Source organism: Microcaecilia unicolor, chromosome 8 (assembly GCF_901765095.1).
Source record: "Microcaecilia unicolor chromosome 8, aMicUni1.1, whole genome shotgun sequence".
NCBI classification, from domain to species: Eukaryota; Metazoa; Chordata; class Amphibia; order Gymnophiona; family Siphonopidae; genus Microcaecilia; species Microcaecilia unicolor.
In genome coordinates, this window is record NC_044038.1 from 154,375,497 (window position 1) to 154,393,225 (window position 17,729).

The following is a 17,729-nucleotide window of genomic DNA, read 5'->3' on the forward strand; positions in this document are numbered from 1 at the left end:
CAAAGGCATTATAACATCCTCATTTTTGTTTTCCATTCCTTTCCTAATAATGCCTAACATTCTATTTGCTTTCTTAGCCGCAGCAGCACACTGAGCAGAAGATTTCTACGTATCAACAACAACACCAAGATTCCTTTCTTGGTCCATGACTCCTAATGTGGAACCTTGCATGACATTGCTATAATTCGGGTGCCTCTTTCCCACATGCATCACTTTGCACTTGCTCACATTAAACATCATCTGCCATTTAGATGCCCAGTCTCCCAGTCTTGTAAGGTCCTCTTGTAATTTCTCACAATCCTCCCTCGACTTAATGACTTCGAATAAATTTTGTGTCATCAGCAAATTTAATTACCTCACTAGTTACTCCCATCTCTAGGTCATTTATAAATATGTTAAAAAGCAGCAGCCCCAGCACAGACCCCTGGGGAACCCCACTGACTACCCTACTCTATTGAGAATAATGACCATTTAACCCTACTCTCTGTTTTCTATCCTAATCATTAGTGAACTCTAAAAACAATAGGGTGCCTGAGTACAAGACCCCCCTCAATACCTACTGAGCCTACATATAGGTGACACCTGCAAGCTTGAGAGCTGTTCTGCCCTACATTTACATGGAGGCAAATGATAGGATTATATAAAACTACAAATCCCTGTAATAGGCTCTTTCAGAACACATGTCCAGTTCCCTGTGTCTTAGGGGACTCTTTCCATTGGCTTGCCTTGTTCTCTAAGCTTGTTGGGCAAGCCCCTCCCCCCCCCCCACTTCTCTCTTCATCAGGTTTGTAAGAGTTAGTGTGCAGCATGTCTCCTCTGTGAACTGAAACTGCCTAAGCTGTATTCTGTTATAAGATCCCTTCAAGCTACTGTGACTCTACCAAGATTTCAATGGTGTAAAAGTATAAACAGCATCTCTACTCAGTATGTTCTTGAATGCTCTCAGCTTCTCTCTTGCATGGCAAGAGAGATGGTGGAGAAAAGACTCCCAGTTTGCAAGGCAAAATCTCTTGCATAACACATCTGTAACTGTAAGTTATTTTTCCTTGTTTGATTACTGCATTAAAGAACATTTTGGTTTCAAAAGTTCTGAGTCTTCTCATAGTGATGTTCTATACTCTGGTTTAAGCTGCATGCCAATCACACCCAGTAAAATGCCAGAATAAGAGCTATTATAATGGTGAACAGAGGGGTACAGTATGGATTTTTCTGCTCCTGGAGGGCTCACCGTACCATATAAGGGGGTTATGGTGAGACGTGTACCTGGGACATTTTATGTGAAGTCCTCTGCAGTGCCTTCTAGGCTGGCCCACTGCTCTGCTGGGACGTCTGTGTAGCCAGTCTACTAAGAATGATGGCCCCAGATATTCCAATGGCTGTTTTTTGGGTCTTCCACTTGGACATTTTATTTTCCAAACTGGTTCCAAAAGAAAAATACACTGAACACAAAACACTTGGAAAAAGGCAAATCTTAAAACCAAAAAAGATAAGACTTTTTTGGGCTCAAAAAAGTTATGTTCACCACTCACTTTTTGGACTTTTTTTTTAGCAAAACGTCTAAAATCGGACTTAGATGTTTTATCAAAAATGCCCCTCCACATCTCCTCTTTTATTTGGTGCCTCTAAAAGCATACAGACTGGAGGCAGTGTGAAACTATCAAAGGAATTTGCCCAGTGCCTAAAGGTATGGACATTAATTTCATAGCATAGGTATTAGTGGCTGCAGAGGAAAGGGGTGTGGCAGGGTAAGGCAAATGAAATTACATTTGAAAGTGTGCACAGATTTCTTCCTACTGGTTGGGCCACTTATCTGATTGACTGTCATGCAAATTGTGGTGAGAGTCAGTGCAGTGAGCGAGAGAAGTGAGAGTGAGAGAGCCTTTAAATGCGTGTGAGACTTGCTATATCTGCATCTGCAGCAAGAAACCTGATTAAATTAGCCTCCTGCAATTGCTTCTCTCCGTCCGTTGCCATGGTTCCCACATCTTCATCACTGGTAGTGTGCAAATGTGGACAAGGGGAGATCAATACAGCCTGCATCGTCTGGCTAAAGCGAAAGAAGACTATGTCGAAGTAGAACTACATATCCCAGCGCACCTCGCGCTTTGAGAACCGGAAACGAACATGGAAAAGTGAAAGGTCAAAGTGCAGCATGTGGACTCAACTAGTATCGGGAGCGCAGATTGCCATTAAAGTGATAGAAGTGGAAATAAATTATCAAGCGCTGTTAATAAAGTTACTGTAGGGTCGAGGGTCGCCGAGGGAGAGGCTTCTGGAGGAGGAGAAATAGAACCTGCTTGAGTATGGCAGGTAACAGTAGCCAGAAGGAGCTGCTGGCCTTGATTTATCAGCATCTGGTGCAGGTTGGGTACAAAAAGGCAGCTAAAAAGCTACAGCTGCAAAGTGGCCAGGTAATCTTGAAATACCTTGAAGTCGTGCACCTATGCGCTGTGCAAATGCAGATAAAGTAGTCCCTACAGGATTAGTAGTACCCGTAAACTTTCAAGTTCCATTTCTAGACAGAACATTCCCCATTCTAATTCTTATCGCTTGTTTTGCCTTCAGTGTATTTGACGTTCAGATTTTAAGCAATGTGGATAAATAGAGCTTTACTTGATAAGGTAGTGGAATGTAATGGAGTTGGTGCAGTTAAAAGAAAATAGAAGCCAAGGCGCTGACATCTGTGGGTAGGGCAAATCCAAGCATCTCAGTTTTGCTGTTAGTGCATGCCCAATTTTAGTGAAATCTTGTGAAAAGGATCATGTGTTTTGATGGGCAGCTCAGAAATTAATGCTGTGGGAGAGAAACTGCTGCTTTTTCAAGTGATACACAAAGTTGTCTCTGTATGGCAAATAGGTGATTAAACTAGTTAAACATTACTTAAAAGGTCTAACTCCAAGGTAGAGCTTGGTGCAAGTGAATCGATCTTTTTTTCTCACGTATTATTTTAAGTACAATTAACGTAATACTACATATGGAGGTCTGCAGAGATGAGTTGCTGTTTATGAGGTGGGAGAGAATAATGCTGATCACCTTCATGTTGCGATCTCATTCCACAACACCAGTACCAAATATCAGCAAGGCAACCACTACAAGTGTGATGATAAGGAAAAAGAGAAACAGATGCTGGTTGCGTATTCAGGATAAAAATGGGTTATGCTTTTAGCTTAAACACTATGGGGGCCTTTTACTAAGATTCGCTAATGATTAGTGTACGCTAAATAAGATTATTCCTATGAGCATCTTATCATTTTATTTATGACATTTATATCCCACATTATCCCAAACAAATTTTGCATGCACTAAATCTGTTAGTGCACCTTAATATAAGGACCCCAGGGCAACAGTGCAGAACCTTTAGGTAAAGATAATGTGATCGATATTCAAAGTGATTTAACCAGCCAGAAACCGCTCCTGACCAGTTAAATCGCCTGTTCGGGGCTAACCACTAATTTTCAATGGCACTGAACTGGTTAGCCCCAAACTGTAAACCAGCTATTTTGGGGACATTCCAGAGACAGTGCCGGCACTTGACTGGTGAAGTGCTGGTATTTAGGTTAACCATATAAAAAAGTTAGTCCTATTTTATGCAGTAACCCACAGCCAGTTAAGGGGTCCTTTTCCTAAGCTGTGGGAAAAAGGGCCCAGCGCTAACAGTGGGGGCCATTTTTTTCCGCGCACCAGGGCCCTTTTTTCCGGAGAGGGTAAAAAGCCCCCAAACATGGCCATGCTGTGGGGAGCCCTTACCACCACCCACTGAAGCAGCGATAAGGGCTCCCGCAGTAACCGGTCAGCATGCAGTGATGCCCAGTTACCATCGGGTTACCGCCACGCAAGCCATTTCTGGGGTTTCCCCCCCCCCCCCCCCCCCCCGGAAATGGTGCGTGCTCGGGGCAGAATTACCAGCAGTGGCCACGTTGGCCTGGTGGTAGTCCTGATTTAGCATTCGGTAATTCCACATTTGGCTTACCAATGCTTTGTAAGTGCTGAATATTGGACTGAACCAGCTATGTGTTAGCTGGCTCCACAAAACCAGATATTCGGTACCGAAGTCTGGACACAGCCCAGTGTTGGATATTATTATTATTAACATTTGTATAGTGCTACCAGATGCACGCAGCGCTGAACACCTGACACAGAGATAGTTCTTGCTCAATAGAGCTTACAATCTAAAATAATACAGACAGACAAGACAAGGGCGAGGGAAGTACTGGGCGAGAAGGAACAAGGGGGGAGGCAAATGAGTAGTGGCTAGGAGCCAAAAGCAGCAGTGAAAAGGTGGGTTTTCAGCATAGATTTGAAAACAGGTAGAGATGGAGCTAGACATACAGGCTCAGGAAGTTTATTCCAGGCATAAGGTGCCACGCGAGAGAAAAGGAAGGAAGCCTGGAGTTAGCAGTGGAGGAGAAGGGTGACAAGGAGAGATTTGTCCAGTGAGCGGAGGTCACGGGGAGGAATGTAGGGAGAGAAAAGCCACTTTTTATCCCTGGAAGAAAGCAATATGGAATCTAGCTACTTTTTGGGACCCTGCTGTGAACTGGATTGGCCTCTTAAAAACAGAATACTGTGCTTGGTGGATATTGAATGAACAAGTGTGGCAATTCTTATTTTCTTTGAACATTAGATACATAATAAAGAAACAATGTAGTTTTACTAACAATGGACTCATCCTTCTATTTCTTTAACAATTTAACCCCCTACTTATCCCTTCCAAGCCCCTCTTTCATACAGGAAGAAACCAGTGGCAGTACATTCACTCGTATTCAGACTTGAATAAACATAGCAGCCCACCCTTAAGTGTTAGTATTTAGCTTAACTCTGGAGCTCATTATCCTAGTAATGCTGATAGAGTAGATGTAATACTTCTGATCTCATGTGCAACTTTCTTTAAATTAGTTACCGTATTTTCTAACTCCTCTTACTCTCTCTTACCTATCTATGGGCCCTGTTATTAAGGTGCGCTAGCGTTTTTAGCACGCACTAATACTAGAGACACCCATAGGAATATATGGGTGTCTCTAGCATTGCACGCTAAAAATGTTATCGTGCCTACAGTGCAGCTTAGTAAACAGGGCCCTAAATGTTCCATCTTTGCTTATACCCTACATAGTCAATTAAAATGTTCTATTATGTATTGTGTTGACATTGTAAGTAGTATACTATCTTCACTCAAACAAGCTCTCATCCAATCAGTATAAACACTGGACTTCAAAATTGCAGGCAAATTCCTTAACTTGAAATTACATCCTATATAATAAAAAGCACCTCCAACGTTCTGAAGCTGACTCCGTGGCAGTGAAACTTTAAAGGGTTCGTGCTGCCTGTAAGGCTGTATCCATCTCCTGAATTGACGTCATGTACTTCCGGGTTCGTCACAAACAGCACTGACCAATCACTGGAAGGGAAAGCTGCAGAGTTGCCAGGCAAAGGAACACAACGTCACACACATGAGGGTGTTGTCGTCCCTCCCTTCCTCCCTCCCTTCCAGTTCCAGGCCCCCTCCCTCCGAATTTTAAACGTCATCTTCAAGTACCAAGTTGGGGTTACGGCGGCCTTCAGCAGCAATAAAAGGCTTGCAGGCTCGGCCCATCTGTCTCTCTCAGCTCTGGTCCCACCCTTGCGGAAACAGGAAATGAGGGCGGGACCAGAGCTGAGAGAGCGAGAAGGGCCGAGCCTGCACGCCTTTTACCGCTGCTGACGGCCGCCGTAACCCCGACTTGGTAAGTGAAGATGACTTCTAAAATTCGGAGGGAGGTGTGCTGGGAGGGAGGGACCCTGAAACTCAGAAGGAGGGAGGGGGAACCTGGAACTCGGAGGGAGGGGACGACCCTGGAATTTAGAGGGAGGGAGGGAGGGGATGACCCTGGAGGGAGGGAGGGGATGACCCTGGAACTCGGAGGGAGGGGGGAATGACCCTGGAACTTGGAGGGAGGGGGGACAACCCTGGAACTCGGAGGGAGGGGCTGACCCTGGAACTTGGAGGGAGGGGTGACGACCCTGGAACTTGGAAGGAGGGGGGGACGACCCTGGAACTCAGAGGGAGGGAATGACCCTGGAACTCGAAGGGAAGGAGGGGGGACGACAACCCTGGAACTCGGAGGGAGGGGGGACGACCCTGGAAGGAGGGAGGGGGACGACCCTGGAACTCGGAGGGAGGGAGGGCGGACCCTGGAACTGGGAGAGAGGGAGGGGGGGCCCATGACACACACTCTCTCTCAGAGAGACACTCGCACCCAGTCTCACTCTCTCTCTGTCACACACACACTCGCACGTTCACTCTCTCACAGAGTCACTCTCACACACACTCTTTCAAACATACACACTCCGAGGAAAACCTTGCTAGCGCCCGTTTCATTTGTGAAAGAAACGGGCCTTTTTTACTAGTATTTAAATAAGTGGAGCCTCACAAGTTTAAGGTGGCTTCATAAACGGCTCAACCCTTTAACAAAATCAACATCATAGGCTCCTCTAACCCACCGAAACCAACCACAGTGTAAAAAAAACTTCCAAAGCGGAAGAAAAACACTGTAGCAAAAAAAAAAAACGGAGGGTATAGAGATCCCCAAAATGTATCCAATATACTACAAAGATGAAGTCACAGGTTATCACCTAGTGTATGCCCGAGAACGGACTGAACAAAAGTATTTTTAAATGTCATTGATGATATAAAAAAAAAGGTTGATGGAATCGAAACATGGTCACTTAGCTTCTTTCATCGGCGGAGCAATTGATGACCCTGTAGCGCTGGGGAGCCATTGATTTCCATGGTATCCTGGAGCCAAGAACCTTAAGCAGATCCCCGAGGAAATATCCACTGTTTAACTGTCAGTCCTTCACAGCTGTTTTTCTCCCATTTTGGGAGTTTTTTTACACTGTGGTTGGTTTCAGTGGGTTAGAGGAGCCTATGATGATGATTTTGTTAAAGGGTTGAGCCATTTATGAAGCCACCTTAAACTCGTGAGGCTCCACTTATTTATTTAAATATATAATTTCAAGTTCCAAGTCCAGTGTTTATACTGATTGGATGAGAGCTTGTTTGAGTGAAGTTTCTATTTTGTATCTCTTTTTGCTCTATTAAGTAATTGTGAGTGTTCAAGTAGTATACTATGCCATACTTTGTATTGTTTGAGTATTTTTACTGCTGTAATTGTGTCTTGCTCATGTTTGATTTATTCTTACTGTACACCGCCTTGAGTGAAATTCTTTCAAAAAGGTGGTAAATCCTAATAATAAATACATACCAGTATAGATACAGTATATCTGTAGGTATTTTTGTTCCATATATTCAGTTTATGCAAAAGTAGATTTTAAAAACTTTCCATTAATAGCATGTTTTTCTGTAAAATTACTCTTTGCTGCATCTTTCCAGGCATGTAATCCATCATAATTCATAAGTCGTTTAGGGGCCCTAAGCTGCGTTAAGCGCTAACATGTGCCCAGCGCAGGACATGCTAAAGCATTTTGCATTCGTTTTGCCATCTGCATACGCTAAGCGTGTCTTTTTATATTATTTGTTGAAAATATGAAAATAATATTTTTAAAAAACATTTATAATGAAAATATCCTGTAATTAAACCTGAAAATAATTACTTTTTATTTTACCAAAATCAGTATCCTAAAATATTCATCGTTTAAATCCCCACTAAGGCCAAAAACATTCAAAACCTTCCCCCGGGACTAATATGCAATATCACAGAACAAATCACTATGCAGTGTTACTCAGCTAATACATAATATGTGACAAAAGCACACTCTTACACAGGTCTTTCCTGAGCACTAAACCCATTTACAGCTTAGTTAAAGGGTCCCTTACTACTTTGTTCACAGCATCATTCAAGACGCATATGAATCTCTCTTAAATGTACAGCAGATGCTGTATTACTATTGGGACGAAACCAGGAGAAAATGTGAGCAGAACGCAAATGTGGTTGACGTTATTGATCAGTACATTCTCAGAAGCTCTTCCCTGCTCTTGGTCTCTTCTTACAGTGAGAGAGTTTTGTAAAGTCCCATGAATGACTTTTGGTGATAAGGTAAGGAAGTGGGTGTTGAAAGGATAACAGGCAAGACATATTGATAATAGTGAACCTGGAGATGCTGACCTCGTTGTGAGTAGGAATCTCTATTAGACTGCCACATATCTTTTGGATATGCTTAATCTGTGACAGAAACTCCATTTCATCCCTGTTCTGCTAGATGTTCTATGGTTACCCTTCGAGGCTTTAAGAAGTCTTTTCACCCTTGTCCCACAGACACCTGAAATCATACTGCGAAAACTTGTTGAAAGAGTCGGCTGCTTAATGTCTTCTACTTTTGAAATGTATTAGAACTTTTTACACCTTTTGTCAATTTAATATGCAAACCTTACAACATGCTTCATTGTTATCCATTCTTTAGAGACTTTATGCTCTTGATTGTGTCACATCCTAGTTGAGGTTTGTTTTACTTTCCTATAATTCAGGAGCTTGGTGTTCTTCCTTTATTTATTCCAGTTAGTCTTTTGTTTGGCTGCAATAGACCTCCTTAGAAGGGTGATATTTCTTATTTCAGGTGTTTCTGTTGTGTTACCAAGTTTCTAATAAAGCAGTGTTCTTCATTGCAAGGCTTTGGGGTCAGTGGCAGCCACCATTGACCCTAAGCTACTGGCACATATCTGTTTCAGTTGTTCCGTTTTCTACCTGTACCATTAAACGTTCTTAGTTTGAGCCACAGATTGCCTAAACTCCTTCAGTATTCTCACATAACAGAGAGCGGCATGGGAGATGGGGCAGTGAGCAGCTCTAGCTTGCTGAGAATCATGTGCCAGAGGAAAAGAAGAGCTGATCATGGGTGGCACTGCCAACAGATTTATGGAGAAAAGTATAGAAGAATTAGAAAAAGTGTGGGGGGGGGTGGGGGAGTCAGCTTGAAGCAGTAGGAAGTAGGGACTGGGACTAGCTGGGATGGAGTTGCAGGAAAGTGTGCTGGGGAAAGGAACTGGAGAACAGGAATAGAGAATGTGTGATGGGGGGTTGGACTTTTTATTTTAGTTACACTCCTGAGTGGCCAGGGTGACCACATCAGAGGAGGAATCTCTTGGGGGAGCTGTGTCATTGGAGAACTCCACCTCCCCAGCCCAGTTTGCAGTTTATCTTGGCTCTTACAAGTCTGTTTTTTATTTTTTTAAGACTTTGTTTCATGAAATGATTTTTCTCTCTTTTTTTTTACCTTTCCCAACAGAAAATAGCTTCTTCACCAACAATTTCATTGCTGGACATCTACACAGAATGGACAAAGTAAGTATCTCTTGAAAGTCTTGTGGGAAGGGTACAAAAGGAAAAGGCACAATCATTGATTCACCAGGATTATCTTTTTACTGATTACAGTACCCAGGTGCAAATCCTAGGTTAACATATGTTGACCTTTCGTGCTTCACCCCCCACACACACTTTCCTATCTATATTGTAATTCTACCATCTACCCTACACAGTCTTGTCTTGTCCCACTGCACCATCCCGTCCCCTACTTTAGATTGTGATCCCTGTCTGGTAGGCGGGATAGAAAATTCTAATAAACTTGATTTTGTGTGGTTAGTTATGCCACAAGTCCGTTCAGAGGCTCTAGGTGAGATACAGTATATTCAACATCAAATATAGCAAAACCAAATCAACAGAATTCAGATTCTTAAAACAATACATTGCCAGTGTTCTCTGTCATCGTTTTATGGAATTGTAATCCTCTACTGTAATTCTGCTTTTAATATTGGTTCCCCCTTTGGCTGTTTCCAAGGGAGAGAGAGATTCTGGGAAGGAAATGGCTGTGGTAAGGCTAACACTTCATTCCTTCCCATCTGGTTGACCCCGTTGGGACTGTATCTGGAGCAGGAATTCCCCTCAGTGTTTCTTTATTTCACTTCTTGGTAAACTGTCCTTCTAACGAGCAGTTGGAGTGGTTCAGATACAGAAATCAGAAAAGAACTAAAAATTCTTGGATAGGAAAGATAAGTAGACAGAGGGGAACAAATGGAGGTTAAGGGAATTCAAGGGGCGTTATTGCTCACTAAAGTCACTGTGGCTGCTGCCGTGGTTTGCCCACCACTCCTGGGAAAGCAGTAGAAAAGAGATGTGACTTTTCAGCATAGACCTGAAACCGGGGTACGACAGTTTACTATAAAGTGGAAGCGAACCGCAAAGGAATGGAAAAACACACACACACAAAAGAAAGTTTCAATTTGCACCAACCAGACAAAAGGGCAACAGAATGCAGAGGTGATGTTCAGTGAAAACCTGCATTCAGTGAAAACGTGTACTGAATAATCAGTGTCTTGAGAGGGAGCAATGTGCTTAGGGAAAATACAGAAAGAGGCTAAGGACCTATCAAGGCAGCGATAGTGATTGAAGTCTTCAGATCTCACTTTTTTTGTCCAGCAGCAGTACTGAGTTGTAAGGGAGATAATTGTGGTCACCTTTTCTTTTTCCCTGACTCTCACCCTGATGTTGGCAGCACAGAACGAAGACCAGGTTTCATGTCAATATGTACCTTGCCAAAGGTCTTCACAAAACGTTTAACCACTACTCACTTGCCCTGTACCCTTTTATCCCCACCTCTTTAATTCCCTTACCTGTTAGTTGTTCTGTCTGTTTGTCTGTCCTATTTAGATTGTGAGCTCTTTGAGCAGGGACTGTCTTTTCATGTGTGATGTACAGCGCTGCGTATGCCTTGTAGTGCTATAGAAGTGATAAGTAGTAGCAGTAGTAGAGTTCCCAAGGTCCATAAGGAGGAGTGCTGATTTTTGTAAAATTTGCCCTTCAGAGCTCCAGGAAGTGCAAAGAAAAGGAAAGCCAACAGTACCCCCAAAGACAATCAGCCCAAGAAGCTGCGTGTATCGGACCCTGCCAGCAGCTCAGAAAGCTCAGAGGAAGATGAGAAAGGTAAATGCCAGGAAAGGCTGTTAGAATGTGGACGGTTGATAACCTGCTTAGTGTGAATTATTGAGGAAACATTTATTTGAACTAGTGTGAAAGAATGTTATCTTGTTCTGTTTGCCATATAAACCCTTGTAGTCCTCCACATGGATTGAGTATGACTGGAATGGATGGTGGTAGGGATAAAATAGTCTAAGAGCTTCAGTATTGCTTTCATATTTTTAATAAAATTGCTTTAATACTGACTGGAAAATTGTTTCCATTTGCCCTTTTCTGCGAAATGCTATAGCTAACACATGTCACTTTTATAACCACCAACGGGCTATTCACGAAAGGGTGATTCCCCCCCCCCCCCCCCTTCTGGAGTAATTAGGAAAGACTTGGTCCAGTTCTGCTGTCATGGATGCAGAGGGTACTTAGTTCACACCTTTTTCAATAGTAGCTCAAGGTGAGTTACATTCAGATATACTAGGTATTTCCCTGTCCCTAGAGAGCCTACAATCTACCCCCCCCCCCCCCCCCGTTTACAAAGCTGTGCAGCAGTGCCAACACAGCCCATTCAGAGTGAATGGACTGTGTCAGCATTAGCGCATTGGCAGCCACTAGCGTGGATTTGTAAACATGGGGGTAAATTTGTACCTGAGGCAGTGGAGGGTTAGGTGACTTGCCCCAGATTACATGGAGTAGCAGCGAGATTTGAACCAGGATTCCCTGGTTGGCAGCCCAATGCCCTAACCAATAGGCCACTCCTCCACTCCGTAAAGACAGATTTGGTGTTGTGCCTTTATTATGGGGAATATGGGATTGCTACAAAATGCTTTTTTAATATTATATTATTGTAACTTTATTAATGTTACTGATGTAGATTTGTGTTGATAATTTATGTATTATGGGCTAGATTCTCTAAAAATCACGCCTAAAAAAAAAATCAGTGCCGAAAAAATGTACAACTAGGCGTATTCTACAAACTATGCCTAAGGTTAGGCGCGGTTTATAGAAGCTGTCTAAATCTAGGCGTAATTAATAGAATATGCCAACACCCGTTTAATCGTAGCCATTTACACTAATGAAAACCTGGTGTAAATACCGATGCCTAAATTATGCGCAGAACTGGCATATTCTATAGTGCTGCACATAAATTCAAGGAACACCCACGGCCTGCCCATTGCCACACCTCCTTTTTCAGATGCATACCTTGGAATTTATACGCATCACTTTATAGAATATTCTTAGACGGTTATGCATGTAAATTCAAATTAATGTCAATTATTGTCAGTAATTGCTTGTTAAGTGCAATTATCAATGCTGATTGGTTTATTAAGCTATTTAAGTCGCACGTGCAAATCCAGAATACGACCAGATTTGTGAGTGCAACTTAAGTCATACTATATAGAATCCGGGGTATATGTTGTAATGAACTTTGAAACAATTAGCAGACAGGCATGAAACAAAATTGCAAATTTAAGATTTACAATCAAAACAATATATGCAATCCACTCAAAGAAAAGTGACTAATGTACCATTATGTTAAAGGGAAGGAAAAGCCTCAAAGAGCTCAAAATCTCAAAAAAGACTTAAAGAGCTGAACAGATCAAGTCGATCACTAAATTGTTCATCATTGGTAAAAACCTTCCTAGAAGAGCTTTCAAAAAAGAATATAGAGTGGAGGAGTGGCCTAGTGGTTAGGGTGGTGGACTTTGGTCTTGAGGAACTGAGTTCAATTCCCACTTCAGGCACAGGCAGCTCCTTGTGACTCTGGGCAAGTCACTTAACTCTCCATTGCCCCATGTAAGTCGCATTGAGCCTGCCATGAGTGGGAAAGCGCGCGGGGTACAAATGTAACAAAAAAAAATATATATATTTATGCTCTTATTTGATATCAATGCATTTCTTATGCGGTATAACTCAAAACAACCAATAGCACTTATCTTTAATGGCGCTACTGTGATGTGGTGATTCAGAGCCAAAACGCCACGGTTGATACTGTGTAACAGCCCCCCCAGGCCAACAGTGGCCAGCGTTTCGCTTAGGCTGCTTCAGGGTCCCGGTGGCTGAGAGGTGTATTTTCAAAGCACTTAGCCTTCCAAAGTTCCATAGGTTACTATGGAACTTTGGAAGGCTAAGTGCTTTGAAAATACGCCTCTGAGTGTCTTAGTATACCGCTTCTATGGCTGTCTCCAACACCATTTAAGATTTATAAAGTAAAGATACATAAGCAATGTTACCCACTTATTCTGTTGATGGGCAGGGAAAAGTGCTGATGGAAAATGCTTAAACTCTTAAAAGTAGGAGAGGTTAGTATTGCTTTTGCTTTGCTTCTTATGCTGTCTTGGCCTATTCAGAGCTTCCTGGCTTTCTTACAGATGGCAAGGTGGTATCGATTGTCAAATCTTTTCACACCAACTCCACTGCGATGGTTGGAAGCACCGGGAGGGAAAAGAGTGTGGTAAGGTTAACCTTTTCTTCCAGAGTGTATCCTCCACACGCACAGATTGCCTAGAAGCAAAGAAACTTATCATTTCATTTCGCACTGCTCCTCAGTGTATGAGTCAAGACAGCCCTTCTGTTTGGGAATGAATTACAGTACGATCTGCAAGCCAACAAATATGATTGCATAAAAAGGATGTGTTACAGCTCAACAATTTAAAAAAAGATATATAAAGTGCAAGAGTACAGGGCTGCAGTTTTATATACCCAAAATTTGTTTTAAAGTGACTTGTGGTAGAGATCCAGACTATATAGCGTTGTACAAAAAACCGCACCACGATACAGTTTTGAGTATTATTTTATTAAGGGTCTGAATGGACATTTGGTCTGACCCTGTACAGCACATGTTATGTGTTTTTATAAATTATTCACATGGTCATTTTACATGTAAAAATGAAAAGAATAATGGATAGCAGTAAAGAAAAGGAAAGAAGGTACCCAATATAAAGATGGCATTTGGGCTTTATCCGGATAGCTATCAAAGAGAAGAGAAGATAGCTGGGATATACTGGGGGGGGGGGGGAGGGATTTGGGGAGCAGCAATGGGCAAGGAACCGCATCGGGGGAGAAGGGGGGAAGGGGAGAGGGAGAAAAAGGATAAAAGTTGAGAATATTGTAATAGTTGAAATGTTAATACAAAAACTATATAAGCATGAATTTGTTGTAGCATGAGAAGGTTGGTTTGACATGTGACATTACCAATAAAAATTATTAAACTAAGAAAAGGAAAGAAGGAATTTCAAAAAGATTCCAGGTCAACAAGCTGGGCGTGGTCTGGAAAGAAATCAGGGGATACATTGACATCTTGCTTTCATGGATCCAGACTTCCAAATATTCTGGTGGTCCACATGTCACCTTTTCGTTAGTTACTTGAATGTAGGCATTTCAGTAACTTGTTCTGCTTATACTGAGAGTGGTGGGACAGGATAATTGAGGAGCGCTGGGGAAACAGAATGTAGTAGAGATGGGGTATATTTGAGTCCTGGGAGAGAGAACCCAGGGGTATGTTCTTCTTTGATCTTGGCTACCATTTTGGAACAGGTGAAAATTACTGGCTCAACAGGCAACGTAGTAAACTCCACGGGGTCCGCAAAGAAAATCAGCGCAATCTCGGCTAAACCAGCTTCCCCTGCCAAACCAGCTCCAAGCAAGCCCACGACTCCTACAAAGACCACTGGGATCGCAAAGCAGGCCAGTAAGCCCTCTGAAAGCAGTGACTCGTCAGAGAGTGAGGATGAGGTGGCAAAACTCAAGCTAACTCAAATTCCTGGTAAGGAACTTGTGCTCACTCCTTTTCATGAGTGTTCCAGAAGATATTTCAGTTTGTTCTTCTTTGGGCATTTGTGACTATGAAGTAGGAAATGGATGAATGAATTATGAGCATGTACTCTACGCAGTAAGATATCTATTTATTTGGGTTTTGCTCACACCGATTTCAGTAGTAGCTCAAGGTGAGTTACATTCAGGTGCACTGGGTATTTCCCTGTCTCTCATGTACTCACAATCTAAGTTTGTACCTGAGGCAATGGAGGGTTTAGTGACTTGCCCAGGATCACAAGGAGTAGCAGTGGGATTTGAACTGGCCACCTCTGTCTGTCAAGACCAGTGCTTTTAACCACTAGGCCTCTCCTCCACTTACATGTACAAAGTTTAGTCTGATGTCTTCGGTTGTTTTTCAGTTAAGACGGCAGAGAGCAGCAGTGAAACCACTTCCAGTGAAGAATCGTCAGATGAGGGAATTCCAGCAAGCCAGGTAAACTACTGATTTGTTCTAGACGATACATCCTTTAGTTTAAAGTAGGGGTTCTCAACCCTGACCTCTGGACACACCTGGTAGTTCTGCTTTTCAAGATATTCTCAATGAATATGTATGATCTATATTTACATGCGCTGCCTTGGTTATATGAATATGCATGAGCCTATTTGCATTGGGTATATCCTGAAAACCCAAACTGCTAGTTGTGTCTCAAGGACTAGTTTGAAAACCTGCGGTCTAGAAGAATAGATACCAAGCCCGGTCTGATTTTCAGGATGTTCCACAAGGAGTAACGTATTCATACGTTTGCTCTGAAAATCAGGATAATGCGTATCTGTTGATGGTTATGAAAACCTAACCAGCTTAGTCAAGAGCCAGGATTATATCTTTTATACTTTAAAGACTGAAAAAAGTGTCTGGAATGCTGTTCGTTACTGATACTTTACAATTCAGAATAGTGATGCCCAAAATCTGTTGTTCATGATGTGCTTTAACAGTGAGCCAGCTCTTCAGTGGCTACGTTGAACTGATTCTTTCCAGGACTTTATGATTTGAAGCATGTAGCTTAATTTTTTTTTTTTTTTTTGCCCAGTTAGTTTTGGACCTGAAGAGTATGGCTGCAAAGACTTGTGCTTATCCTTTATAGCTTCCTGTCCAGCAGAAGTGGAGCCTGGACACATATCATTGTGCTTTATATATTTACTTCATTGCTTTTGAGGGTAATTTTATGATGGGGGGGACCTAGTTCAAGAGGGTGAGTAGGTACCTACTTAGGCAACATTTGATGAAGGCACAGAGGAGATTTTGGATTTGGAGTTGAGCAGTCCTTTTTCAGGAGTAGTTCAAGGTGAGTCACATTCAGATATTTCTCTGTCCCCTGAGGGTTTACAGTCTGAGATTGTACCTGATGCAGTGGAGGGTGAAGTCCCTTGCCTAATCACAAGGGGCAGCAGTGAGATTTGAACCCTGGCTTCCTGGTTCTCAGCCTGCTACTCACATTACGCTATTCCTGTTCCTATGAGTCTCTATAAAATACTAGCATACGTGACAGATATTGGGGGAGATTCTATATATGGTGCCTAAAAAGTCGGCGCTGAAATCGGTGCCGACTAAGTGTATTCTATAATCAGCGCCGATTAAAGAATAACCTTAGTTGATATCTCAGCACCTAAAACTGTGCGCATCCATTTACATCAACGAAAATGTGACATAAATCCCAGTGCGTAGATTTATGCACACTGGGCCATATTCTGTAACATGCATAAATTTCGGAACGCCCATCTCTTCACCCATAACCACGCCCCTTTTGCCTGCACTCATTAGAAGTTCATCACACTTCGTTACAGAATACGCTTAGCGAATTGTGTGCGTAAATTCTAATCAGTGCCAATTAGTTTTCATTATTGCTTGTAAAGTGCTGTTTTCAGCGCTCATTAGCTTGTTAAGTTACATGCATTGTTTATAGAATCGGCGTGGATCTCTTGGCGTGTGCTACAGAGAATCTGGGGGATTCTGCAGGGGCAGGAAATTAATACCTGCTGTTGAGCTGATATAAATATTTGGACCTAGATTAATCACATAGGCGCATAGAATAGTGGATTTTATCATGTACGCACATATCTGCAAACCTCACCCACACTCCCCACAAATTGCATGTACTGTGCTGGTAGGTAAGTACAGGGACCTTAAGGTCTTGGTGCATATTTTAATGCCAGTACGTGGCCATTTACACAGAAAAATGTCTTTATAAAATTAAGCCCTAGGGTGCCCTGCCATTCATAGATTGTGCAAGTTACAGTCATCGTCAAACCCTCCTCCCCCCATTTCACCCTAGCCATGCCATGCCATTTTTACCATAAAGGGTTATGTATTTCAGTGTGATTCTGTGCCTGTGTGCCATTGTTTCTGAATAAAATCCAGTCGATCACTAGCAAGCGATGCAGCTGAGCATATCTCACTTATCCTTCCAATCAAGCTGTCCAGGCCATTTTGTTCCGAGTTATTCCAAAAGAGCTCAAAAGAAGCAGTAGAACAGAATGAATTGCCAGGCATGGTAGAGAAAAAGTGTTTCTGGTGCTTGTTTCAAATACACTTTATCAAGGCGTCCTGCAAAGTGTGAATTTGGCACAGATCTGGTTTTTGTGGCACATTCAGGGAGGGTGAGCTTGGTATTGATTGGGGTTATATTAGAATAAACACATTCCTCAATATTCCTTGGAATAATCGCAAACACAGGTTGAGGATGTGTCTGAGACCGTAAGGACACTACTCATTTTCTTGCTAGAGTTTGTTCAGAAGTCTACTACTACTAATCATTTCTACAGCACTACTAGACATATGCAGTGCTTTACACAGTGGCATAGCAAGGGCGGGGCGGTGGGGGTGGTCCGCCCCGGGTGCACGCTGCTGGGGGGGTGCAGAGAGCAGCCGCGTGCCTGTCGGCTCCGCTGGCTCCCTCTGCCCCAGAACAGGTTACTTCCTGTTCCAGGGCAGAGGGAGCCAGTGGTGCTGACAGCCGCGCAGCTGCTCCCGGCAGCTAGGAATGTACCCGGGGGGGGGGTCATTGTGTCGGAGGGGGTGTT

At 42.8% G+C, this 17,729-nt stretch overlaps 1 protein-coding gene across 6 annotated transcripts in view; it reads left to right on the forward strand.

The window, feature by feature from the left end:
* The first annotated feature begins 2,138 nt into the window (after positions 1 to 2,138).
* Positions 2,139 to 17,729, forward strand: part of TCOF1 (treacle ribosome biogenesis factor 1) — a 59,006-nt gene continuing 43,415 nt past the window's right edge. For all 6 annotated transcript variants that reach the window (XM_030211709.1, XM_030211713.1, XM_030211711.1 and 3 more), the window contains exons 1-6: positions 2,139 to 2,411; positions 9,220 to 9,275; positions 10,792 to 10,910; positions 13,268 to 13,350; positions 14,433 to 14,661; positions 15,071 to 15,144. In XM_030211709.1, coding sequence (XP_030067569.1) covers positions 2,304 to 2,411; positions 9,220 to 9,275; positions 10,792 to 10,910; positions 13,268 to 13,350; positions 14,433 to 14,661; positions 15,071 to 15,144 — 669 coding nt within the window. In that variant the 5' untranslated portion in view covers positions 2,139 to 2,303. The remainder of the gene's footprint in view (positions 2,412 to 9,219; positions 9,276 to 10,791; positions 10,911 to 13,267; positions 13,351 to 14,432; positions 14,662 to 15,070; positions 15,145 to 17,729) is intronic.